The sequence below is a fragment of the Octopus sinensis genome, linkage group LG6 (assembly GCF_006345805.1).
Source record: "Octopus sinensis linkage group LG6, ASM634580v1, whole genome shotgun sequence".
In the NCBI taxonomy this organism is placed as follows: domain Eukaryota; kingdom Metazoa; phylum Mollusca; class Cephalopoda; order Octopoda; family Octopodidae; genus Octopus; species Octopus sinensis.
The window spans coordinates 400,408-427,329 of NC_043002.1; the positions used below are offsets into that span (position 1 = coordinate 400,408).

Genomic DNA, 26,922 nt, shown 5'->3' on the forward strand with positions numbered 1-26,922 from the left:
GCCATGAGTGTCACCTCAAGAAATGTAGTATTGAGCATTGAGAATTTGTAGCCCAGGGCCAGACTGTCAATCAAGAGTTCTACTGTGAAGTTTTGAAGCATCAGAGAGAGGACATTTATGGAAGCAACAAGATCTGTGCAGCACAAATAATTGGATTCTTCACCAAAAGCAACATACTATTGCTTTTGAACCTACCCTATTTGCCAGATTTAGCCCCTGCAGACTTCCATGTCTTTCCCAAGATGAGAATGCAGCTCAAAGGTTGCCATTTTAACCCTGTCACTGAGATCCAGAGCGAATCACAGAAGGTCCTTGATTCACATATAGAAAATGACTTCCAGGCCAGATTCCAAAAGTGGCAGAAACACTGGGACTGGTGTATTGCTGTGCAAGGTGACTGTTTCAATGGAGATGAGGTTAAAACTTTGGTAAATAAGTTATTTTTTATTAAACATAACTGGTCTGGGAACCTTTTGATACCACCTCGTATAGGGAGGGGGTTGCAGCAGGGTTAATGAAAAATTTTTTTTATTGTTTTTATATTACATTTCATTTACTGTTTACAAATAAAGGAAGCGGGGATTGTAATTTCCAAAATGTTTTTGTAACCTTCAAAGCTTCTCTCATTGTTTTAAGAACAATGACCAAAATTGGTACCTCCCCCTCCACCTTCTGCTCCTACTCCATCATTCACAAGGGTGTGGTGAAGAAAAAGTTGAAAAATCCCTGTCAAAACAGAAAATTCAACTTATGTGGGCGTGCTATTCTGAAAGACTGTCAAGGCATTCGATTGCGAAAATTACCTGGCACCAACAGGTAACTCAGGTAGTTACATATAAATGCATATTATAGAGAAAGGCGGTTGCAAACTCCTCAAAGCTCTGGAACTCTTGTAACAGAATCCAACTACAAGATGCAGTTTTAAGTTATACACATAAAAACGTACATATGCATACACACACACACATACATGAGACAGGCTTTTTTCAGCTCCCACCTGCCAAATTCATTCTCAGGGGTTTGTTTGGTCTAGGACTATAGTGAAAGAACCCAAGCCAAGTGACTGGGAAGCAAACTTTTTACTATACAGCTGTACTATACGCTTAATATATAAAATGCACCCAGTCCACTCTACAAAATGTATGTATGTATGTATATATAGCTACTTCATAAATGTGAGTGTATGTGGATATGTATGTGTGTTTAGCTATAGAAAACATGCCAAAGTAGACAGTGGAACTTGGCACAGTCCTCTCACTTATCATCTCTTATTATAAAAGGCAGATTTTATCTGCCTCCCTTTGTCAGTTATAGAAATCTACAATATAGGATTTCTTCAATTACAATTTACCTAGCATTTTTAAGAGTAGAATGCATCGGGTTTTGCCAGGTCCAGTTTTTAAAATTTAAACTCCAATTAAGCAAAATTTACAGAAAACTCACATTCTGGTGTGTATGTCAAATGCTTTTCTTAGTCTGGTTTACAGCACACGCAAACGCACACACACAGTGTGCAACGAATAAAGTGAAACTAGATGTAATATTTGTTTCTGTCTATCACGCTGATAGATACATGAGTAAAATGTATGGCAAGCTAACAGATAAGAGTGAGTGAAAATGTTCTTGGAAGAGAGTAAATAGCGACAGATTGATTTGAGGAAGACTAAACTGAAAGTATGAAACAGTGTTTATGTATAAACAGACGACACTTATATATAGTTATAAATGTATGCATCCATTTAACCCTTTCGTTACCAAACCGCCCGAATTTACCTATTCATATTTAAATGAGAATATCAGAGTAAATCTCTTTAGTACATTCGTGAAAACACGTATTATACTTCGTAAACACTTCAAATACAGTTTTGTACAAAAATCGAAGTGTAATTTTAATTCTGTGAATTATGGGAGATTTTTTTCCGAAATTTGTTCCTATTGTGTTTTCAAAATTTGTAATTCTGACAAAAAATGGATACGAATTTCATTATATCAAGCAGCGAGTCAGAATTCGAAGGATTTTCTACTGAAGACCTTCATAAATCTAACTCTATGACTGAAAAAAAAAAGCATCTTTATATAAGAGTGAAGTTGTGTGTCTGTCTCCTACGATTTAGATTCGTAACTACTCCCACATTTTGCGGTGCAGTTTAACCAAAAGCGGGTATCTTATAGTCGTGATTCATATCGAGCCCTTCTGGGTATTAGCGCGTGTCTACGATGAGTCTACGATTTAAAAAAAATTTACCATCATATTTTTCCATTTTAATGCATTTTTTTCGCTTTTATATAAGGGAAGTGTCAACGATTTAAAAAAAAAATTTACCTTAATTTTTTTTCAATTTTTAATGCATTTTTTTGCTATTTTTTGGCTATAACTCTCTAAAAATGCTTATATAGTTATTTCCCTTACAACCCGAGCAACGCTGGGCTAGTCTTCTATAAGTGTATATGCTGTACATCAAAGCTCAAAAAGCCTTGCCAAGACAATTGGCTAGTTTCCTGGATTCTGTGGCACACACACAGAGTGTGTCAGAAAGAAACAGCACTAGGCCACAGAAAGTTTCAGCATGGATATGGTAGATGTTTGTGAGAAGAAGACCAAAATTGAGAGGTCATTTTGTTTTTTATTTTGCAGGGTTGGTTTGAAGGAGATTTAGTTGCTACTTATATATACTATAATGGAGGAAGCTGTTTTTTAAGTAGTTGAAGTTATGTATCTTTTACTAAAAGAATGCAATTATTAAATGCTAGACTGTATGAAAATTTTTTATAAATTCCAATTTTAATATTTTATCAAAATGCAGTTTTAAGCTTCTTTTATTACCGAATTTTCAAGTATTGTTCCAATCACTAATCATATTCAATGCTTCAATTTAGGGCAGGGGTTTTTAACCTCTACTTCTGTAAATGCAAAAGTTGCCCAAATATTTGCAATGCTACCTTCTACAAATAAGTTTAATCCAGTGATATATGAGTGACTGAGGAAGGGGAATAAAACAAGAAGTTGCAGAACAATGTGTAGGAATCTATGGAGAGGGAAAGATATAGGTACATAAGGGGCTATTGTAGGTGGGTTTTGATGGCAGATAAGTTAAAGCATTTAAAATGATAGCAAAGGGGAAAAGAGGGGCAGTGACTGAACGCACAGAAAGGAGGTGATTGGTTGGAATGGTGGGGGTTGGAAGTAGTTTGGGGTGTGGGATGTAATACGTGCAATAAAGTACCTTTGAATCATCATGCAATATGTTGCACTTGAGAGGACCTATTGAGTTAAGTAAAATCAAAATGGAAATTGTTGTTGTAGCTGATACCAGTGCCACCTGACTGGCACCTGTGCTGGTGGCACGTAATAAGCACCATTTAAGCGTGGGTCAATGCCAATGCCACCTGACTGGTTCCCTGTGCCGGTGGCACGTAAAAAGCACCCACTCTTAGAGTGTTGCCATTAGGAGGGGCATCCAGCTGTAGAAATCTTGCCCGATCAGACTGGGGCCTGGTGCAGCCTACTGGCTTGCCAGTCCTCAGTCAAACTGTCCAACTCATGCCAGCATGGAAAACGGACGTTAAACGATGATGATGAAGAACAAATAATTGGTGCATAGATGAAATGGGTATACTGCACTCAGCTTTGATGTGACAACTGCAAGGGAGATAAAAGGAGGCTACAGAAAGGGCAAAAATATTCTGCCAAAATCATTGTCAATCTCCAGTAAATAGCTGATGAAAGGAACTTGCCAGAGTGCAAACCATATGTAAAATAACAACAGCAATACCATCTTCATCATTGATAACAGAGATATATGCACATGTCACACATCAACATATCAGTCACTAGTAAAGTTTTTAATAAAAACTGTATACACAAAGTGCTGGATCTCTGGTTTGTAGCCAGATGTTTCACCAGCTGCTTATGAGCTAATGACATAGTTTTATCACTAGAATTAGCAACCAAACCTTCCTTAAATCACACCCTATTGCCTTTAAAAAATATGAGGATACATTTAGGAATGTAACCCTAGATACAACTATGGAAAATTTTTTAAAATGGGATCGTTATCATAGCTGAGATACCTATTTATTTTTATTTTATTTTTTTATTTTATCTAGTTTCAGCTCACGAGCTGTGGCCATGCTGGGGCACCTATGATTACAAATGTGCAGAATCAAGGCTGATTTGGGACCAAACAACCAACAACAGTAACAAGCTACCAGTTTGCCACAAGTCTACTTGATTGAGAATACACAAACACAATAACAAAACATGAACAGACCTTCTCTCGAGCAATTTTCTCCCTCTTCTCTGCAATCAATCTTTCAATAGCTCGCTTGTGTTCCTGTATCTTCATGCGTCGTTTTTGTGCGTTCATCTGCTCCAGTCGGTCATCTTCAGCAAATTTAGCCATCATCTATCAAAAGAGATTAGAAACTTGCACTTATTCCTGGAGGACCAAATTGCAACACTGTTTTTATTCCTGTTTGTGACTATTTCTCATCTCTCATATGACAAAGAATTTTGGGAAAGGCATGAACAATACTACCCCATCCCTTGAACCTTAGAGATACTACTGATTAGAAAAGGTGAACAATAGTATGATTACTACACAGGTAGATGGTGTAAATACATATATTTCTATCTTGCTTAAAGCTTTACATAGTTTGTCATCAAGCTGCACCACAATAACAATATCCCACCTAAAAATGCAGCATATGACACTGTTACTATTTGTTTGCCCCCCCCCCATATATATATAAATCCTTTTATTTCTTCATTATTATTAACGCTTTTGTTCCTCGCTAGAACTTGCCAAATACAATTTTGTGAATGTACAAACAGCTTGTTCATTTATATAAAACATGTTTTTTGGGTGAGGTTCCAAGACAATGTAGGTATGTAGGTGGGTGGGTAGGTAGGTGGTAGGCCGATGGATGGATGGATGGATAGATAGATAGATAGATAAGTTTCTTTATTGGCCACACAGAGCTGCACACAGATGGGACAAATTACAAGGTAGAGCTTTTCTTTCGGGGATGAAAAAAAAAAAAGTGGCATAGGTTTTTGATCAAAAGGGATCGTAAAAGGGAAAAAAGAAACAAAGAAAAAGGAAAAGAAACAAAAGAAAAGGAAGAAAAAAGAGGAAAAAAGAGGAAGAGGAAAAAAAAACGATCAACAGGGATCAACTCTGGAGATGTGAATACTATACTCCAGAGTATCCTGGACTCAATATGGGCAGCATGTGCAGCATCAGTGCCACGTAAACAAAAAAAGAAGAACCGCCCCAAAAGGGCAATTTGGGAAACTTCAGCGGTCCAACTTGCCAGGAAGGAACGTCGGACTGCTGAACGGGAATACAAGTTGCATAAATCAGACACCAACAGGAAGAAGCGGAATAAATCCTCCAACCATCTCAAGCAAGTGACAAAAAAAGCAGTGCTTGAATTTGAACAGTGCATAGCAGCCAATCCTGACAGCAAAGTTTTCTGGAAATATGTGCACTCAAAGCAGAGACCTCACTCTCCAGTGGGCCCTCTTCGCAACCCTCACACAAGCCAGATCACTGACGATCCCAAGGAATGCGTAGAACTCATTGCCGAGTGCTATGCAAGCATATTCACTGTTGAAAATCAAAGTGTACCATCTTCACCATCTCTAACAGCAAATTCCATAACAACTATGCAATTTACACCTGCAATGCTGCGACGTCACCTTCAAAATAAGCGCAACTATGCCTCCCCTGGTCTCGATGGAGTTACATACCTGCTTCTCAAACGTGACAGGTACTTCCTTTTACACCAGCTTTCTATTTTCTTCCAGTACTGTCTCAACAATGGTGCTACTCTGGAGCAGTGGAAAACCGCCAGTGTCATTCCTCTGTTCAAAAAGGGCGACCGCACATCACCTGTCAACTATCGCCCAGTCAGTCTCACTAGCTGTATTGCAAAACTGATGGAATCGTGTGTCAGAGAAACACTCTGGAACTTCTGGAGCTCTCACAGTCTCATCCGACCCTCACAATATGGATTTGTCCCTAACTCCAGCTGCAGTGATCAGCTTGTCGAGTTCCTTGAGGACATTACTCAGATCACTGACAGTGGCTCATGGGTGGATGTTGTCTACCTTGACTTTGCTAAGGCTTTCAACTCTGTGCCATACAAAAGGCTTATGGTGAAACTCTCTGCAATGGGTGTGGGGGATGACCTTTTTAACTGGTTGAAATCCTTCATCCTCAGCTGAAAGGAGGTAGTCACAGTTCTAGGACAGCATTCTACACCATATGAGATGTCATCGGGTGTACCACAGGGATCTGTCCTTGGTCCCCTCTTGTTTGTGGCATACATTAATGACATAGATGCCAATTTAAAGAATGCCACAGTATTGAAATATGCAGACGACATCAAGCTGTACCTTGAAATCAAGAGGACAGATCCTGATGTCTACAACTCTTTCCTGCAATCAGACCTAGACACAATGCAGCAATGGATCACAGACTGGCAACTGAAACTGGCTGTGGACAAGTGTACCACCATGCATTTTGGGAGAAAAACCCTGCGTCCACATACTCCCTCCACAACACTGATATCAAGAAATCCTCTTGCGAGCGTGACCTAGGCATCACTGTCAGCAGTGATTTGCGTTGGACAAAGCATATCTCTAAAATTGTCAAGAAGGCCGAGGGTGTCTTGGCATCACTCAGCAAGACTTTTGTTAGCCGCTCTCCAGCCATCTATTTAAAACTGTATACAGCTATGGTAAGACCACACTTGGAATTCGCATCATCAGTTTGGAACCCCTATCTTGCTCAGAACATTGACCTCCTGGAATCTGTCCAGAGACGTGCAACCAAACGCATACCCTCCATCAGACACCTACCATATTCTGAGCGCCTTGTTTCCCTGGGTATGGATTCACTGAAGCTCCGGCGTCTGGCGACGGACTTGGTAAACACCCACAAAGTTATCAACCACCTCACCAACAACAACACTGAACACCTTTTTGATCTCCATGTGTCTAACACATGTGGACATGCCTACAAAGTCAGAAAACAACACAGCTCCCATGACTTTCGGAAACATTTTTTCACGCTTAGAGTTGCTGAAGCATGGAATAAACTGCCTGCGTCAGTTGTTGACTGCCATGACACTGCATCCTTTAAGGCCCTCATGCTTTCCGAAATCCGCCGAAACTACACCTGATTATATATGCACTTTAGATGAGTTGTAGTGCACCTGAGCACTGTACACAATTATTATTATTATTATTATTATTATCACAGTGTCATGATGTACGGTGTAAAGGGGGAAGCAGATAAGGTTTATCTGTGGGTAGAAAAGCCTACGAAAAAGACCACAGTAACCTCGGTCAATATTGTTATATGTTACCACATTTGTTTGCAAGTGGGTAACTCTCTGTTTTCAATTTCTGGGTTCATAGGATTATGCTCAAGGTGGCTTCATCATTCATACATGCCATCCTTGCTACATTCACCCATCTTTTTTTAAAACATTCGCTAGACAAAACTTGCCTCTCTACTCTCACTTTCCTTTTCAAGTGGTACTTGAAGAAGTTGATGAGAGATTGACCAGAGAGGAAAGTGTTTGTCTCCAATCCTTTCAGACGCATCCACCAGATACATTCTTTCGCCATAGCCACAAGGATGATGAAAATAGCTCTTCCTTCCCGTTTGAAGGAAGGAGGCGTGACAATATTGACGATAGACTCAGCTGATAAACTGACTCGTCCCACACATGACAGCAGTTGTTCGATATAAGCCCACGGGTTGGAAATTATTGGACACTGCACGAGTGCGTGCATCTCGGGCAGGTCGGCCCAGTGTTTCTCAAGCCGTGTCTGTAGAGCTTATCCCGAACGGGTAGCGCTTCTCAGTAGCACTGCCAGGCCAGGGATCTCTGGAAGTTGTCCATGGGCCCTGGCCCGAAAGTCGTCCCGAACAGGCGGGTCAGGTATTCCTCATCGATGTCCAGGTTCGCCCCGAGCTCGTCGTCGTACCTCCCCTCCACTAATCCCCTATAGAATGCTTGGGTTGTGACGGAGTCACTCAAGGTCGACCCGGGACGGCAGAGTTGCTTGAGAGCAACGCGACACTCGCGGTGCCATTTGCCCTTCCTCGGCCTCTTTTTGATCCACGACTGCAGTTCGGTCATGGAGACGAGCTGTAGGAAAGCATTCCTCACAAACGGCGACCACACCTGTTCACCGTCGTCTACGAAGAGCCTGAGATGTTGCAGTGGATTCTTGCACGTTGGCAGAGGGAATTATCTGTTTCACCAATGTAATTTTCTTTGCAGTTTGGGCAGGTAATGCAGTATATAAGGCTTTGCATTTTGCAGTTCATATCTGCATTTATTGCGAAAAGGGATCTGCTCTTGAATTTTATGTGGGAACCACTTTCCAAGCATTTGAAGTTGTTGATATTATTGTATGTTTCACAACTCCTACCTCCACATTCTTTTACTAAGAATTCTGATTCATTCTCTGATTTGAATTCAAGATTTTTTGGTTGGCGTCTGCTATTCCATAAGGTGTTTTTTCAATCAGAGTTTTCATTTCGGAGTTTTGAAGGAGTATAGGTAAGTTCAATTTCATGGCGTGAAAGATGTTGGTTATTCTAGGATTGTGTGTGTTAATGAACGGAATTGTGCTTTCATTAACTTTTTCCTTAGGTGTTCATAGTTGGATGATGTTCAGTTTCATCGTCTTTCTAATTCCCTCATTAACCCTTTCGTTACCAAACCGCCCAAAGCCGCCCGAAAAAAATTTTGGTTTATGAAACCAAACCGCCCAAAGCCGCCCGAATTTACCTATTCATATTTAAATGAGAATATCAGAGCAAATCTCTTCAGTACATTCGTGAAAACACGTATTATACTTCGTAAACAGTTCAACTACAGTTTTGTACAATAATCGAAGTGTAATTTTAATTCCGTGAATTTTGGGAGATTTTTTTCCGAAATTTGTTCCTATTGTGTTTTCAAAATTTGTAATTCTGACAAAAAAATGGATACGAATTTCATTATATCAAGCAGCGAGTCAGAATTCGAAGGATTTTCTACTGAAGACCTTCATAAATCTAACTCATGACTGAAAAAAAAAAGCACATGGTATTTGATAATGAATTTGATGTTTCATTTTCCGAAAGTGAAAACAGTGAATCTGAGATCTCCGATAGCGATAAAGAAAACGAATTGGCACCTGAATGGAGTGAAAATTTAAAAACCGTTTCTTTCGGTGATTTTTCTGAAGAAACTAGTCCAAGCCACAGACTTTCCCAGGAGAGTAAAGCCTTATATATTTCTTTTTACTTTTTCGAATGAGCCCATTTGAAATCGTTACGCTAAACGTAAACAAAGCGAAAGAAAGGATAGTTTGTTATTTCCCACAACCTTAAATGAAATTAAGGCCTATTTTGCCATAAATATTATTATGGGTATCAGAAAGTTACCCAGAATAACAAATTCTATCGTAAAATTTTGTTGTATACCCAATTGAATATTAGCTAATAACCCATTTTCTATAGCGATGTTTGAACAAAATTTTAATAATTTTATATTTTGTGGAATTTACCTGTATCTACCTGCAAATAGAGTCACTTTGTGACAAAAATTATAGTATAGAATTGGTTGAGAATATTTCATTAAATTATCTTCCAAAAATCAGATCAATATATCGATAAATAAAAAAGTTGTAGTTGTTTAATGAAACCAGACTAAATTTATGATTACGTTAGAAATTAATTGAAACACATAAGGGGTGTAATTTGGTCAGAAATATAGTAACGAAAGGGTTAATTAATCCTAAGGGGTATTTCTGCATTGTGAGGAAGCCTTTGAGTTCGTTGAGTCAGATTTCATATATTTTGGGGTCCGTCACTCTAGCACAGAAGCGTCTTGCCATGCTGTATGGGATGTTTCTTTTGATGTGTGATGGATGGCAGGAGCAGAAATTTAAATATTGATCTGTGTCAGTTTTTATCTAAAATATGTGTTGTGACTGTGGAGTTCTGTATTTTTATGTGGATATCCAGGAATGGTAGTTCATTGCAACTGGATTCAGTCGTGAATTTGATGGATGGGTGAAGTGTGTTCAGTATACTGTTAAATATAATTAGATCTTCATTCGATTTGTCTCAGAAGATGAAGCTATCATCAAAGAAGCATTTCCACTTCTTAATGATATATTTCTTGTATTCCTTATCAAAAGCTTTTTCTACTTCCTTATAAAGATTTTCTTGCAAGTATCCCATAACTAAGTCTGCACATGAGGGCGCAAACTGCATACCCATAGCCGTGCCATTTAAATATTGATATGTTTTATTGTTGAATCTAAAGGTATTTTCCTCTAGTACTGGGCATGTGGCCTTGGTGATGAAGTCAGTTCTGAAGCGTTCATTTATATGTTCCCTATGTTTCTCTACCCAGTGTTTGATTGCTTCTACGCCTAAAGTGTGAAGTATATTAGTATAGAGATTGGTGACATCAAAACTTGTGAGTATAGTACTTTCTACAACAGTGGGAGGGACATGCTGGATGAAATCTAAGCCATACCATACATAACTGGGTATCAAAGGGCACAACGGTTTTAGGAGTATATCTAAAAAATGACTTAGTTGTTGTGTTTGTGCTTGAGGTCCAGCAACTATTGGCCTTAGTTTGAGGTCAGCAGGCCTTAGTATTTTTACATACTGGTTCTTCTGCTTATTTATGGCACTTTGTATTGTGGAGCTTTTGTGGATTTTGAGTAATCTGTAGAAATTACTCTCTTTGATTACAGAGTTGCATATATATAGCCTTTCTCCTTGTCTGTGAAGGAATCTTGCAATTCATTGATTAGTCTTCTGATTTTATTATCGTTTTTTTCTGGGTGTCTTGGTTCTTCCTTGCTGTAGGTTTGGTTCGTTAACATTTCCAATATTTTATCTTTATAAGAGTCCTTGTCTACTATCACCCCTCTCTTATCAGCTTCTTTTAGGATGATTGAGTTGTCATTCTTCAGTGTTTGTAAGGCTTCCTTTTCTTCTTCACAAAGGTTTTGTTTGCATCTGTTGGTTTTTAGGGGAAATCTTAAAATCGTGTCTATATACACATCTAAATATTTGTTTATCCTTTCCCTTGTAGGAGGTGAAGTGGGATTTATTTCTGACTATTGATTCATCATTTTAATCTTTATTGCTGAAGAATTCTATAAGTCGGAGGTGACAGTTGAAGTGTTCAATATCAGATTTCAGTTCAATGAGATCAGGGGTGGGTGTCAGGGTAAACTCGAAACCTTTTAATAGGAGGTTCATCTCATTCTTGTTGAGGCTCCTAATTGACAAATCTATGATCTTCGGGTCTATATGCTGTGTGTGTTTAATTAAATTTTGTGTATTATCAGGTCTGGTGCAGGGTTTTGGTATTTTCTCCCTAAAAAAAGAATTGTGTTACCATATCTCCAATTTCTGATCTTGGCATTCTGGTTTCCATGTAGGCAGGAGGATGGTTCATATCTTTTATATGAATTCCATACGAGTTTCGGTTCCTTCCCATCTTCCATGCTTTTTTCGCCATCCTGGATATATGGGATTTTTGGTCGTAAATCATGTGTTGCTTGAGTTATCATGATGATTATTATTCCTATTATAGTACCTCTGCTGTCTGTATTTTACTTGTCTTTCTTCCCATGTATTCATCCATCCGGGGTACATGTTATTACGGGTCGGTGGTTGTCTGTATGTTATGTGTCTTTCATGTCTTTTCCCCCCTTCTATTTATCCATCTATGCTGTTTGGACTTATGGGTTGATGGTTGTCTTCTATATTTCATTTGTTGGCTATTTGCAGTGTTATGTATCGTAGAATATGGGTTTCTAGTCTGTACTTGGGGTGAGATGGAGGTCATTTCCACCTCAGTCCGGTTCCTCTGGGGTTAGTGTCCATGTTTGTTTTCCATTTCCTCCTATTTCTTTGTTGTTGTGGTTTCATTTTCATAATGGATTTGTCTCCAGAGTCTTTTTTCATTGAACCACTCTTGTTGTTTTCCCCACATTTTTATCGATTTTTCTTCTTCCTGCTTTCTGTTTTCTTTCCATAGTTTTTGCAGGTTTCCATTGACATTGATTGTCGCTCCGCTCAGCAATTTCAGCAAACATAATTGTGTCAATATTTTTCACTTTTTCTTCATGTCTTGTTTCTCCCGATTATAGAAAAGCGATTTCTGTTTCCAGTCAGCACAGAGCTAAATTCGCACATATCCTTATCTCTTCCAGTGATCCATTTCTTATTTCACTAATAAGAAATTTTCTGGGCAGGATTGGGCTTTCATTACTTCGCCAATTCTGGTTGGTGTTTGCTATATTGTTGCATCGAATGCTCTTCCAAAATACATGTTTCTTTTGACTCAGGAGTTTCTTCTAGAGATGTGGTTTCAAGTGAGTTTCTTCTTACTACTTTCTTGTTGTTTGTCTCTCTGTTGTTGGAGCACCTTCTGTATGGGTATCATTTACAGTTCTATCTAGATTCGTGAAGATTGCCTCCAGTCTTGAAATAAGTAAATTTAACTTATTAGACATTTCTGTGAAAAGTTCTTTTGTATTTTTGGTGTTTCTCAGCTGCGAGTTTGATTGTGTTCCTTTCATTCTGGTATCTTGTACATCTGAGGAGATATATATCCGAGGAGTGTTAGGTGTGATGTACAGAATTGAATATTGAGAAAAAAAAGTCGTCAGAATTTTGGGAAAAAATCCTTTTATTTCTTCATTAACGCTTTCGTTCCCTTCTACAACTTGTCAAATACAATTTTGTGAATGTACAAACATCTTGTTCATTTATATAATACAAATGTTTTTTGGGGGTTTTATTTAAAAGGGAACATTGTTTTTGTTTTTTGGGGTGAAGTTCCAAGACAATATGCGGCGAAGGAAAATTCAAAATTTTTCCCTTTTACAAATGTGCAGGGGACAATCTGCAATACCAAAAAGCAGTGGAACTACATCTCATCAACTAAAAATCCTCTCTAAAGTTGAATGTTTGAAAGAAAAGCAGAGAGAGTACGATTTGTAAATGTTATACTAATGTTCTCTGATGAAAAATCGTGGAATTGAAAGAGGCGTGATCGAAGTTGCACAATACAAACATGGACATGTTCTCAACCACACACACATACACTTCATCAAGGAATCCTCCCTAAAATTGAATGTTTGAAGGTAAAGTGGAGAATTTGAATTCTTTATTCCAAATGTGGCTCATCTCTACAAATGTTCAAATATATATGTGTAGCATTGGGATGTTCTAGCTTTACGTTTATATATGTATGTACATGTATATGTGTATATGTGTGTGTGTATGTATGTGTGTGTGTGTGTGTGTATGTATCTCTTATTATAAAAGGCAGATTTTATCTGCCTCCCTTTGGGAGTTATACAAATCTACAATATAGCATTTCTTCAATTACAATTTACCTAGCAATTTTAAGAGTACAATGCATCGCGTCATGCCAGGTCCAGTTTTTAAAATTTAAACTCCAATTAAGCAAAATTTACAGAAAACTTACATTCTGGTGTGTGTGTCAAATGCTTTTCTTAGTCTGGTTTACACCACACGCAAACGCACACACACAGTGGGCAACGAATAAAATGAAAGTAAATTCACTTACTGTAGTGAGTGATTCTTTCACTCTGCCTCCCACTTCCTCTTTCCACACATAGACACGCAAATATATAAATAAAATTGTAAGCTAACGTGCGTGTGTGTGAGTGTGTGTGTGTGTGTGTGTGTGTGTGCACGTGTGTGTGTGTGTTAGGGTGCGTGTGTGCGTGCATGTGCGTGAGTGTGTGACAGGAAAGTTTTTTACGACGAATATAACACCTATATCCAAGTAGCAGAAAGATAAGACAGTAAGGTGATTTGAGGGAAATTTGGCTGCTATTTCTACCATGTCTAGCTGCCATGTAGGGGTCTCCCTCATAGGCTCATACATACATATATACATAGATAAGACAGTAAGGTGTGATTTGGGGGAAATTTGGCTGCTATTTCTACCAGGTCTAGCTACCATGTAGAGGTCCCCCTCATTGGCTCATATATATATACATACATAAGACAGTAAGGTGTGATTTGAGGGAGATTTGGCTGCTGTTTCTACCAGGTCTGTTAGGCCTTCTCATGTAAACTCAAGCTTTCTCATGCCTTGAACATAAGACCAAAGCAGAGAATGTATTCTTTTATTCTCTGCTTTTTCCAGCCATTGGTCTGTGGCCATGCTGGGGCAATGCCTTGAAGAATTGTAGTTTAATGAATCAATTCCAGTTTTATTTTTGTAAGCATTGTACTTATTCTATCTGTTTCCTTTGTCAAACCACTAGGTGACAGGGATGTAAACAAACCAACATTCGTTGTCAAGCAGTGGTGGAGGACAATCACAAGCACAGACACGCACACACACACACATACATGCATACACATATACACACATACATACATACATACATATATATATATGTGTGTATATATATATTGCAGCGTGGAAGGTGTTTGTAAGCCATTTAAGAAACACACAAAAACCGTTACATTCACTTCAACATTTAAATTTAATTTGCCAAAATATTTTCGTCGCTTTGAGACCGCCACCTGTTCACTGACAAAAATATCGTGCTAACAGGTCGCGGTCTCAAAGCGACGAAAATATTTTGACAAATTAAATTTAAATGTTGAAGTGAATCTAACGGTTTTTGTGTGTTTCTTAAATGGCTTATAAACACCTTCAACGCTGCAACTGTTTTCGTTCCAGCACACGATCTCAGATCAAGTCACTTGCTATGCAAGTACATCTCTGTAACTATATATATATTTATATATATATATATATGTATATTGGTAAAAACAGTAAGATAACAAAAGAAAGAAAGAGACCTCAATATTATGTAAATAGAGGAAATCTTTATATATAAAAGTGAGGTTGTGTGTCTGTCTCCTACGATTTAGATTCCTAACTAATCCCACATTTTGCGGTGCAGTTTAACCAAAACCGGGTATCTTATAGTCGTGATTCATATTGAGACCGTCTGGGTATTAGTGCGCGTCTACGATGAGTCTACGATTTAAAAAAAATTTACCATCAATTTTTCCCATTGTTAATCCATTTTTGACATATATAAGGGAAGTAACTCTCTAAAATTTATTATTAAATCTCAGAACGTAAAAAGCTACAGTAACACCCCTCCCCCTTTGTGGTTAGCCATATTGAGATGGCTATTATACTTTACATCTCTAAAAATGCTTATATAATTATTTCCCTTACAAACCCGAGCAACGCCGGGCGATACTGCTAGTATTATATATATGTAACCCTGTGCTCTTCAGAGATGACAATTATGGAATGATTGTTAAGATCAGCTGAAATAAATAATACTGTACACTGATTAATATACCCACTTTCCTGATAGATATACAAGTGCATTTTCCTGACTAAACAAACAAAAAAAATTCTGGATAAACAAGTAAAAAAAAATCACTTGTCAGTTCCTCAATATTCTAGCTTTTTGAAGTATGGAGCTGTAAATTATCATGGCATTTGGTTGGTCCAAGGTAGACTAAGCAACATATACAACTCAGTGCCTGTGATAAAGTACTAACGAAGGATATTTATATTTTCTTAAAGAAGTTTGATGACACCTTATCTAAAATTATGTCATTATAATGCTATAGCCTTTACAATAAATCTAAAGAACAAAAAGTTAACTAACCTCATCATGGAACATCCTCTCTTCTTCATCTTCGGTCATCTTTTTCAGAGCTTTCATACTCAACTGTTCTTCATTCATCTTTTGAAGTTCAAGCCTTTGTCGTAATTTCTTTTCCAAGGCAGCCTGTAAGAAATGTTAGAGGATCTGATCATTTTGATTTTAGGTATGATACCATTCTACATTGAAGTGGCTGGCAAAACAATAATCTTTACTTTAGAATAACACTGGGCAATAAAAAAATTTCTTTTCGCTGATGCCTGCAATATTTCAATGAATTTATAAGTTATTTTGTCTGCTATATTCAAAAATAACTTCAGTTTTTCTCTATCAGGTCTAAGTTTTCTGACTAGAACTGATAGAGTACTTTATTCATACAAGAGGCATATAATATGAGTGTAACACAAAAAGTACAAATAAAAATTCAAAATTGAAAATGCACATTGTCAAAGATTTTTGGCAGAAAATTCAAGGAATAAATTTATGCATCCTTGTGCACCATGAATGTTGAGCAACAGGAGTATCTCATTTCAAACAGCAGCATTAGTTTGCCATCATCATGGCTTCCCAACGTCCTTGGTACTGAGTTCCCTTGATGTCCTGATGGAATCTTTCACTTTGTTCATCGCTAACATCTCTGAGATTTTTCAGGAAAACAATCAAGATGACTGAAAAGATAATGTATTTTGAGGCTCATATTCGAGCCAATATCACGAAAAGTTGATATCAAGTTGGTAACAAGATATTTATAGTTTTCCCTTTTGTTTTTCCCAAGGAAATTTCTGCAAAAGCTTGCCAAGCTGATGCTCCATTTTCACTCATTGCTTTCACGAAATTTGTGTCCTTCAAGAGATTATGAATCTGTGGTCCATCAATAATCCCTGCTTTCAGTTTTTCAATCATCAAGTCTGGAAATACACGGCAGATAGACTTGACGCTCTCCCCATTTTTGTCAAGAGCTTTGACGAATTGTTTGATCAATCCAAGTTTAATGTGCAAAAGGGGTGGAAATGATCTTATCTCGCTCAACTAAAGGTTCTCCCAATATATTGGCAGCTCTGTATGGAGCCATATTTGTTCAAGGAGGTTAGTCTTTCTTAACAGTGGTTTACTTGGTCTCTACTGTCCCACATGCAAAGAAAGCATGGGTATTTGGTATAACCAAGATTGCTGTCCTATGAGAAAATCCACCACCTCTAAGTCAATGCAGATGGCACATTTATGACCACGATACAGTATCTTCTTTAAAATCAACTGAATTTCTTCATATTTTTCCTTCAGAGTTATTGAGTGGCCAAGTGGGACAGAGCCATACACATTTCTGTGGTGCATCAATACATGTTTTAAACTAGACTTAGAGCTGTCTATGAAAAGATGCCATTCTTCTGGTTTGTATTCCTCAATGCCAAGTTTATTAAGAAGCCCACTGACATCTCTGCAGTAAAGCAGCTCTTCCTCTTTTGTGAAGAGAGAAAGGAACTCTTCATGCCGACTCCGATAAAAGGTTGTACAAAAACTGTTCTCTAGAAAATTCTTCTCTTTCAGTCAGGAAGCCAACAGTTCTGCAGAATTTTTTGAGTGGTTCAAGTCACAAACTAGATCATTCAACTGTACCTGGGAGAATAGCTGAGGTAAAGTCTCAACCGAAAAGTCTTGATTTCTAGTGTCATCTTTAGGTGATGAATTTTCTTTGGTTGACAGTAAAGTTATCTTTCACTGTGTGGAACTGGTCCAACAGCAGAGGCAAGATTAGGATAGACAAAAGCATTTGTCGATTTTTCCGGTTAATACTCTTCAATTATTTAAGTTACAAAAATAGCAGCCATCCACATGATTATAGGACTCCTGCCATACCACTTGGTATAGCAAACCTCATACTTTACCTTTCCTTTTAGTCCATTGTCACAAATGTACCTTGTTTGCAGACACTATGTGGTGCCCAATATTTTTCTTGGTCTCCCAACTTGACCCTAAAATATGCCATATATGCTCTTTCAACAAAATCCTTAGTATACAATCTCTGCAGAATTATTCTTTACGGATAAATCAGAAAACCAAAATTCCGAGAGTAATGTTCATTGACAACAATCAATGACTGTTGCAACCACCATCAACATCCCCAAATGTTTATATTCTATGTATTATAAAGAGTACAATTTCCCCAGGCTACCATGTTATCCTTGCTGTTTAATGTTCTAATGTTCATATTCCATATATTAGCTAGATGTGCATTGCACTACTATAATCTATCTAGAAATATTGATCTTTTCTTAACTTCCTCCACTTATAAGTTCAAGATTCATTAAGTCGTGTATCAAACTCCCTTCACATAGCTTTGGCTTTTGCCACTTATCAAAATAAAATTTCAAGCAGCCCAAAGAATGTCTGCGATATTAAAGATCTAAACTACAACAGTGAATGGACAATTAACATTTGATGAAAGATCATACACTGACAAAAGTTTAAAGAGAGATAAAGTGTAAAACTAGACCTCAGAAAGCTGGACCCCATAAAAGAGGTGATACAAGATGAGGAGGAATAGAGACTTACCATAATGCACACCAATATTTCCTCTAATTTTTAGTAACCATTATGCACAAAAATCTTTGTACAAATATTTTTTGCAATTAGAAAAGTATGAGCAAACTGAATGTCTAATCATAAACAATTACATTAATTTAGGCAAGTAACCTTTTGCACACTGGTTGCAAAACATATGTCATAAAGATGCATGCACAGCTTGCCAATCCAAGAAAGCATGAGAAAAATAGATGTTAAAATGCTGATGATGATCATCATCATATGATGATAAGTTCAAATTGAACTAGTCATCATGTGATTCTGAGCAAGACACAACTTAACAGACTAGAAGGGCTGCACACTCATTTCACAATAGTATGGTTACTGAGAAAGATAACTAACTATAAAAATCAATTGTCCCAACAAAAAGTCATCTCATTCATTCTAACAGGGAAAGAGAGGAATCTGAAATGACAAGACATTCTCAAATTAGAACCTTAAATATATTTATATTTTCAGATAAAAGTTAATTGCAATAAAATTTAAAGTACTTTTTCATTTTGTCTGGTCTTTTCTTCTTGTTCTTCAAAGTGCAACTCCAGACGTATTCTTTCCAATTCTTTCTCAGATTGTTCACGCTCAGTAATTTTCTCAGATAACTGTTGTAATAAAATTAAAGAGAAACATTTGAAAACGTATCCAATATTTGGTTCATCATCATCATTTAACGTCCGTTTTCCATGTTGGCATGGGTTGGACAGTTTGACTGGGGACAGGCAAGTCAGGAGGCTGCACCAGGCTCCAATCTGATTTATTTTAGAAAATTCTTTAAGTATGAATATATATTTTATAAATACATGAGTTATCTCTCAATTTCATATTACATTTCAAAGGAATAAGCATCATAATGTATCTTAACCACTAATTTATGTAGATTCTTGAGATTTTCTCCATAATTTACAAGAAATATAACTTAAAAGTAAAAGACACTGATTCATTAGCACTGCTAATTTTTGTACATGGAACAACACTGTAGTTCACATGTAACAAGTGTATTTGCAAGTTGTAGTCAATGGTCTTGCAACTGATATTGAACAGTGTAGCTTGCTTGCAGTTCAGTGCCATCTTGACATTTTAGACAATCTTTGTAAACAAAAGGTAAACTCTAACAAGCTGCTTGTTTCCAGTTCAACATGTAGCCAGCTTGAGCTGGTTACAAGCAAAGAAAAGTTGACATTGAAATGATGATGAAATACACACACACACATACCAATATATATTGACATAATGGTTGTAATGTATATTATTATATTTTACTTAATGTAAACATTATCTGGTATCAGACATGTTGGGTAGAGTGGAGATCATTTAATATATCTAAATATGAGCTAGAAATAATTTATTGCTATGGAAACACAATAATCCAGCAGATTTATATACAATGCCTTGTAACTCCAAGCAAACCTTCATAATTATTGCTACATTTTATTTCTCTCTTTAGTTAAGATGTATAAAAGATATATTCTGGACAACTGATACTGCAAATATCTGGGTGACTGGTGGGGGTTTAATGTGAAAGGCAAGTTGATGAAACCAAAATGTTCACAACATCTCTACACAATAGACATCAAGGATTCAGGTGTAGATAACCTGCCTCAATGACACAACGTTCACTCTCATTGCTTTTGTTACTGTCATTGCTGTTACAGCTGGTTGTCATCAATATGGTTCTATTTGATATGGTGTTGCTGTCTGCTGTTTTGTCTCCTGTCACTCCTCCCTCCCTTCAATGGAGTACATTAGACCAGAGCTACCATTTTTAATGAAGTGGATACTCTGGCTTATAACCTCTACTTCACCACATTTTAGTTGACTATTTTAGTTAAAATAGCTATCATGTTTAACATTTGGAAAAGAAGCAAATAACAAATTCCTAAAAGGACAAACAACAATTATTCTGAAACCTACAAAACAACAACAATAATAAAAATAGTTGTTTCTAATTTCAACAGAAGGTCAACAGTTTTGAGGGCAGGAGTTTACTCAATACCACCAACCCCAGAGGAATAATAGGCACCATTGTTTACCACCATTGGATTAGTAACTGCAACTGCCACCACCACAACTATAGTCATGAAAAATAATCAGCAAGATAGAATTTCCAGTGTTACAGGTTTTGCTCACATAATAAAAATAAAATTTGAAAGAAAGAAAAAAATGAAAAAAGAAAAACAACGAAGGATTAAAAGTTGACCTCACAGCTTGATAAATTCTAGCTTGGACAGCATCTCTTTCCGCCTTCTCTTGTAAAAACCTATTCTCTCGGTCATCCACAAGACGACTGAATTCCATAATCCTTTGGTTTTCTTCTTCCATTTTTTGCTTTTCTTCAGCTTTCCAAGCTTCTCGGCTTTGCAGATACTCTTCAATATAGGCTTGGGTGACCCTTTTCTTTTCTAATTCACATTCTCGTTCCCTGTAACAAATTTACAACAGCCCAGCTGAGTCTTCCGTTTTTGTCCCCTTCACCTCAGTTTGTTCATGTATGTGCATGCATGCATTCTTTTCTTTTACTTGTTTCAGTCAAACAAATCAACCCCAGGACTTATTCTATCAGTCCCTTTTGCCAAACCCCTAAGTTATGGGGACGTAAACACACCAATATTGGTTGTCAAGCAATAGAGGGACAAACAGACACAAATATATACATATATATGACAGGCTTCTTTCAGTTTCCATCTACCAAATCCATTCAGAAGACTTTGGTTGGCCTGAGGCTATAGCAGAAGACACTTGCTCAAAATTCCATGCAGTGGGACTGAACCCAGAACAGTGTGGTTGGGAAGCAAGCTTCTTACCACACAGCTGCGCCTGCACTTCCAATTGCTGTTTTTACTGAGATCTCCCTTTTTAGTAGAAGAAATAGCTATAACCCTTTGACTGCTATTTCTAAATTCGGTATGTGGTAAGGCAATTCGTTGCTGAACCCTTATTGCTTAGTATTACTTATATATATATATATATATGTTTTTTTATTTTTTTTGTTTCAGTCATTTGGCTGCGGTCATGCTGGAGCACCGCTTTTAATCAAGCAAATTGACCCCAGGACTTATTCTTTGTATGCCTAGTACTTATTCTATTGGTCTCTCTTGCCGAACCGCTAAGTGGCGGGGACATAAACACACCAGCATCGGTTGTCAAGCGATGTTGGGGGGACAAACACAGATACACAAACATATACATATATATTAGCATGGAAAGCGGACGTTAAACGATGATGATGATGATGATGATATATATATATAAAAATTAAAATGAGGGTGAAAAATTGGATATTAATTTGATAACATCAATTTAACACCAGTGGTGTTATCAAATTAATATCCAATTTTTTGGATATTTTTGGATCAAATTAATATCCAATTTTTCACCCTCACTTTAATTTTTAAATTAATTTGTTTTCAAATAGGCAAAGGCTACTACTGTAAATTATTTTATGCAGTATTATTTCTGGTAATTTAGCGCGCCAAAACGAAGACTTTTGAAAAATAACCACAAGTGTAATAGGTAGAACTGCATGCATATTCGACCTCATGTTGATGCCTGATGTGTAGTACAGCAAATTATATTTGTATGGACAATCATACTGAAGATCTACAGATAAATTATGTAAGTAAAATTACGTAATTTGTTGATAGTGAAACATTGTTTATGATTAATCTATATTTTTGTTACTTTTCATTTGCCTTGCTCGCTTACATTTCTGGTGTTTGCTAAATTTTCTAGAGAACGATTCTTAGTGGTAAGACCATAGCGGATCTTCTTCTAGCATAAGGGTTTCCACATGGTGGTAATTCCCTCTTATATGTATGTAATATTATATATATATATATATATATACGACAGGCTTCTTTCAGTTTCCGTCTACCAAATCCACTCACAAGGCTTTGGTCGGCCCGAGGCTATAGTAGAAGACACTTGCCCAAGGTGCCATGCAGTGGGACTGAACCCAGAACCATGTGGTTGGTAAGCAAGCTACTTACCACACAGCCACTCCTGCGCCTATGTATATATATATCTTTTATCTTTTACTTGTTTCAATCATTTGACTGTGGCCATGCTGAGGCACCACCTTGAAGGATTTTAGTCAAACAAATTGACCCTAGAACTTATTTTTTTAAAAGCCTAGTACTTATTCTATTGGTTTATTTTGCCAAACTGCTAAGTTACAGGAATTGAAACACACCAACACCTGTTGTCAAGAGGTGGTGGGGGACAAACACAGACATAAAGACATATACACACAATTACACATATATACACGTAACCAGCTTTTTTCAGCTTGGGAAGCAAGCTTCTCACCACACAGCTACACCTGTGCATATATATATATATATATATATATATATATATATATATATATATAAATTCACTGATGCAATACCAGCTTGCACACATAGGATACACTCTACGTTCCTGAAGCTATTTAAAAATAAAAATAAAAATAAAAATTAGAAATAATAATAATAATTAAAATAATAGATAACAATTAAAATCAAACTAAAGCATAATATAATAATTGAACTTAAAACATAATATAACAATTAAATACAAAAATAACAATGGGTATAAAATTGCATCAATGACTTAACTTAGATAAATAGTTTCACAAAAGAAAAATAAGAATAAAAAGAAAAATAAAATTAAAGTGCAGTAATGGACTAGTCCAGATGGAGCTTATATGAATTCACACAAAGCAAAGAGAGAGTGGAAAAAGAAGAAAAGAAAGAGCAAAAGAAAGAACAGATGCAGGAGAAAGTAGAAAGAGAAGCAGAAAAATGAGACAAGGACTGTAGAGAAGAAGAAGGACTAAAGAGAAGAAGAAAAGTGAGACAAGGACTGTAGAGAAGAAGAAGGACTAAAGAGAAGAAGAAAAGTGAGACAAGGACTGTAGAGAAGAAGAAGGACTAAAGAGAAGAAGAAAAGTGAGACAAGGACTGTAGAGAAGAAGAAGGACTAAAGAGAAGAAGAAAAGTGAGACAAGGACTGTAGAGAAGAAGAAGGACTAAAGAGAAGAAGAAAAATGAGACAAGGACTGTAGAGAAGAAGAAGGACTAAAGAGAAGAAGAAAAGTGAGACAAGGACTGTAGAGAAGAAGAAGGACTAAAGAGAAGAAGAAAAGTGAGACAAGGACTGTAGAGAAGAAGAAGGACTAAAGAGAAGAAGAAAAGTGAGACAAGGACTGTAGAGAAGAAGAAGGACTAAAGAGAAGAAGAAAAGTGAGACAAGGACTGTAGCCAGAAAGATAAAGAGAAGAAGAAAAGTGAAGTGAAAGAATCAGAGGAGGAGAGTGAGGGAGTTATTAGCCCCAAAAGAAGAAAGAGATCTGGAGACACTTTTGACTTTAATGATGGAGGTATTTTGATACCTAGGGAGAATTACGACAAATTCATGGAGGGCTTCACAAAGAACATAAAACTGGTGAAATGGTGTCGGCTACATGAAAGCCCACCTACCATAATGGATTATGAGAGACTAAAAACAAAAATTCAATTGTAATTTTTGTGATATTCATTAATGAAAAGAGGGAAAAAAATTGTCGAAATGTAACCACTCGACTTCGGGGGTCGAGTGGGCATTGTGCCTCATTTATATCTTTTCATATTTTCATTCGTTTTAAAAAATTTTTTGTCTTAATTTTTCTTCTTTTTGTATTTTAAGTTCCCCGAGTTTATGTTTGTCTTGTTTTGTATTGTCCCATTCTGTGTCCCTTGTGGCTAATAAAAAAATCAAACATTTTAGCATTTGGCTGGTATGTAATTGTACATTTTGTTTCTATGTATTGTGTGTAAAAAACATCCTGATGAAGGAAGTGTCAGGTTCAAAAATATGAAATGTATCATATTAACTGGCATGTCTCTGAAATGGCCTTTAGATGAATAATTTTGGTAATTTTGATTTTTTCTGTATTTTTTCTAGAATTTTCAAATTTTTAATTATACCAATGTTTTATAACTTTAAGCGTAAATTCACTGTGTTTTGTATGTAACACTGATTCTTATATATCTATATATATGTCGAATTTTATATCCGTTCTGTAGCTGGCACTTATGCCTGTAGGCCAAGAGCACCATCCAAGCGTGATCGTTGCCAGAGCAGCCAGCTGGCTTCCGCACCCATGGTACATAAAGATTGCACCATTCGAGCATGATCATTACCAACGTCGCTTCACTGTCACCTGTGCCGCCTGACAGGCCCCTGTACCGGTGGCACGTAAAAAGCACCCACTACACTCTCAGAGTGGTTGACATTAGGAAGGGCATCCAGCTGTAGAAATTCTGCCAGATCAAGATTGGAGCCTGGTGCAGCCATCTGGCTCGCCAGACCTCAGTCAAAATCGTCCAACCCATGCTAGCATGGAAAGCAGACATTAATCAATGATGATGATGATGATGATATGAATATCAATGTTGGCACACTGAAAGGTAGGTCTAGTGAGATTGTAGAGATGCTTAAAAGGTGACGGGTTGATGTATGCTACATACAAGAGGTAAGATGGAGAGGAGCTTCAGCTAGGGTCCTCACAGGCAAGGCACATAGGTATAAAGTCTTCTGGCAAGGTAACATGGATGGTGTAGGGGGTGTTGGCATACGCCTTGCAGAGAAATGGGTAGATAAGGTCATAGAGGTTGTCAGGGTATGCGAAAGAGTGCTTAAGCTCAGGCTAGTCCTGCAGAATAGCACAGCTACTATCATCTCTGCCTATGCCCCACATGCAGGGCTACCAAATGATCAGAAGGATCACTTTTATGATACCCTTCTACAGGCTACCTCATAGACAAGTGGCAATGACCTCATCTTTGTAGCTGGAGACTTTAAGGGGCATGTTGGGTGGGAATCGGGTATCTTCACTGGGGTACACGGTGGCCATGGTATTGGTACCCGAAACGATGAGGGAACTATGCTACTGGAGTTCTGTGATGCATGTAACCTTTTAATCTACAGCACTAACTTCATGAAGCCAGACAGCCACCTCATAACCTATCAATCAGGGGACTCTGCGAGCCAGATAGATTTCATCCTCACCAAACGAATGAAAATATGAAAAGATATAAATGAGGCACAATGCCCACTCGACCCCCGAAGTCGAGTGGTTACATTTCGACAATTTTTTTCCCTTTTTTCATTAATGAATATCACAAAAATTACAATTGAATTTTTGTTTTTAGTCTCTCATAATCCATTATGGTAGGTGGGCTTTCATGTAGCTGACACCATTTCACCAGTTTTATGTTCTTTGTGAAGCCCTCCATGAATTTGTCGTAACTCACACTAGGTATCAAAATACCTCCATCATTAAACTATTTTGAGGTGTAGCAGCACCATAGTCGACTGCTACAAGGGTAAAGGTGATGCTCTAGATAGAAATAACTACAGGGCTATTAAACTGCTGGATCAGGTGATGAAGGTCACAGAGAGGGTCATAGCCCATCTCATTAGGGAGAGAGCCTGCTTAGATGAGATGCAGTTCGGTTTTGTTCCGGGTAGAAACACCACTGATGCCATATTCCTGGTTCGACAACTGCAGGAGAAATACCTAGCTAAAGATAAACCTCTCTACTTAGCTTTCGTGGACTTGGAGAAAGCCTTTGACAGGGTCCCTTGATCCCTTATCTGGTGGGCAATGTGGAAACTGGAGATTGATGAATGGTTAATAAGGGCTGTGAGAGGTCGTTAGTAAAGTTTGGATTGGTAATGAGTATAGTAAAGAATTCCGGATAGAAGTAGGCATCCACCAAGGTACAGCCCTTAGTCCCCTTCTATTCATCATAGTCCTCCAGGCAATAACAGAGGAATTCAAGATGGGTTGCCCCTGGGAGCTCCTCTATGCTGATGACCTAGCCCTCATAGCAGGTTTAGAATCTAAAGGCCTTAGAGTCAATGCAGCAAAGACCAAAGTTATAGTAAATAGGAAGGCGAACTCATCAGACACCCCCTCAGGGAGGTGGCCCAGCTTGATCTGTAGGAAAGGTGTAGGTAGAGACTTCATAAGATGTACCCAGTGTAAGCTATGGACGCATAAGAGGTGAAGCAACATCAAAGGAAGATTAACCTAGAAGACAGCTTTCGTGTGCAGCAGATGCACAGGGGCACTAGACACCACAGATACTCAGAAAACAGATTCCATCACACTGCAGGGGAAGAAACTAGAAGTAGTTGATAGTTTCCGTTACCTAGGTAACCAAGTTAGTAGTGGAGGTGGATGCTCAGAGAGTGTCACCACTAGAATACGAATAGCCTGGGCAAAGTTTAGAAAGCTTCTACTCCTACTGGTAACAAAGGGTCTGTCGCTCAGAGTGAAAGGTAGATTGTATGACGCATGTATGCAAACTGCCATGCTTCATGGCAGTGAAACATGGGCCGTGACTGCGGGGGACATGTGTAGACTCGAAAGAAATGAAGCTAACATGATCCGCTGGATGTGTAATGTCAGTGTGCACGCACGACCAAGGGTAAGGACCCTGAGAGAAATGCTGGACATAAGAAGCAGCAGATGTGGTGTGCAAGAGAGACGTTTGCGCTGGTATGGTCATGTACTATGGATGGATGAGGAGAGATGTGTGAAGAAGTGCCACTCCCAAACAGTTGAAAGAATCCGAGGTAAAAGTAGA

The 26,922-nt window shown here is 37.7% G+C and overlaps 1 protein-coding gene across 2 annotated transcripts in view; it reads right to left on the minus strand.

Moving 5' to 3' along the window:
• The window catches only part of LOC115213156 (meiosis-specific nuclear structural protein 1), a 98,282-nt gene that overhangs the window by 13,799 nt on the left and 57,561 nt on the right, over positions 1–26,922 (minus strand). For both annotated transcript variants that reach the window (XM_029782091.2, XM_036503533.1), the window contains exons 6-9: positions 20,510–20,726; positions 18,802–18,909; positions 15,734–15,856; positions 4,272–4,406 (exon numbers count right to left, since the gene is read on the minus strand). In XM_029782091.2, the coding sequence (XP_029637951.1) occupies positions 4,272–4,406; positions 15,734–15,856; positions 18,802–18,909; positions 20,510–20,726 (583 nt within the window). The remainder of the gene's footprint in view (positions 1–4,271; positions 4,407–15,733; positions 15,857–18,801; positions 18,910–20,509; positions 20,727–26,922) is intronic.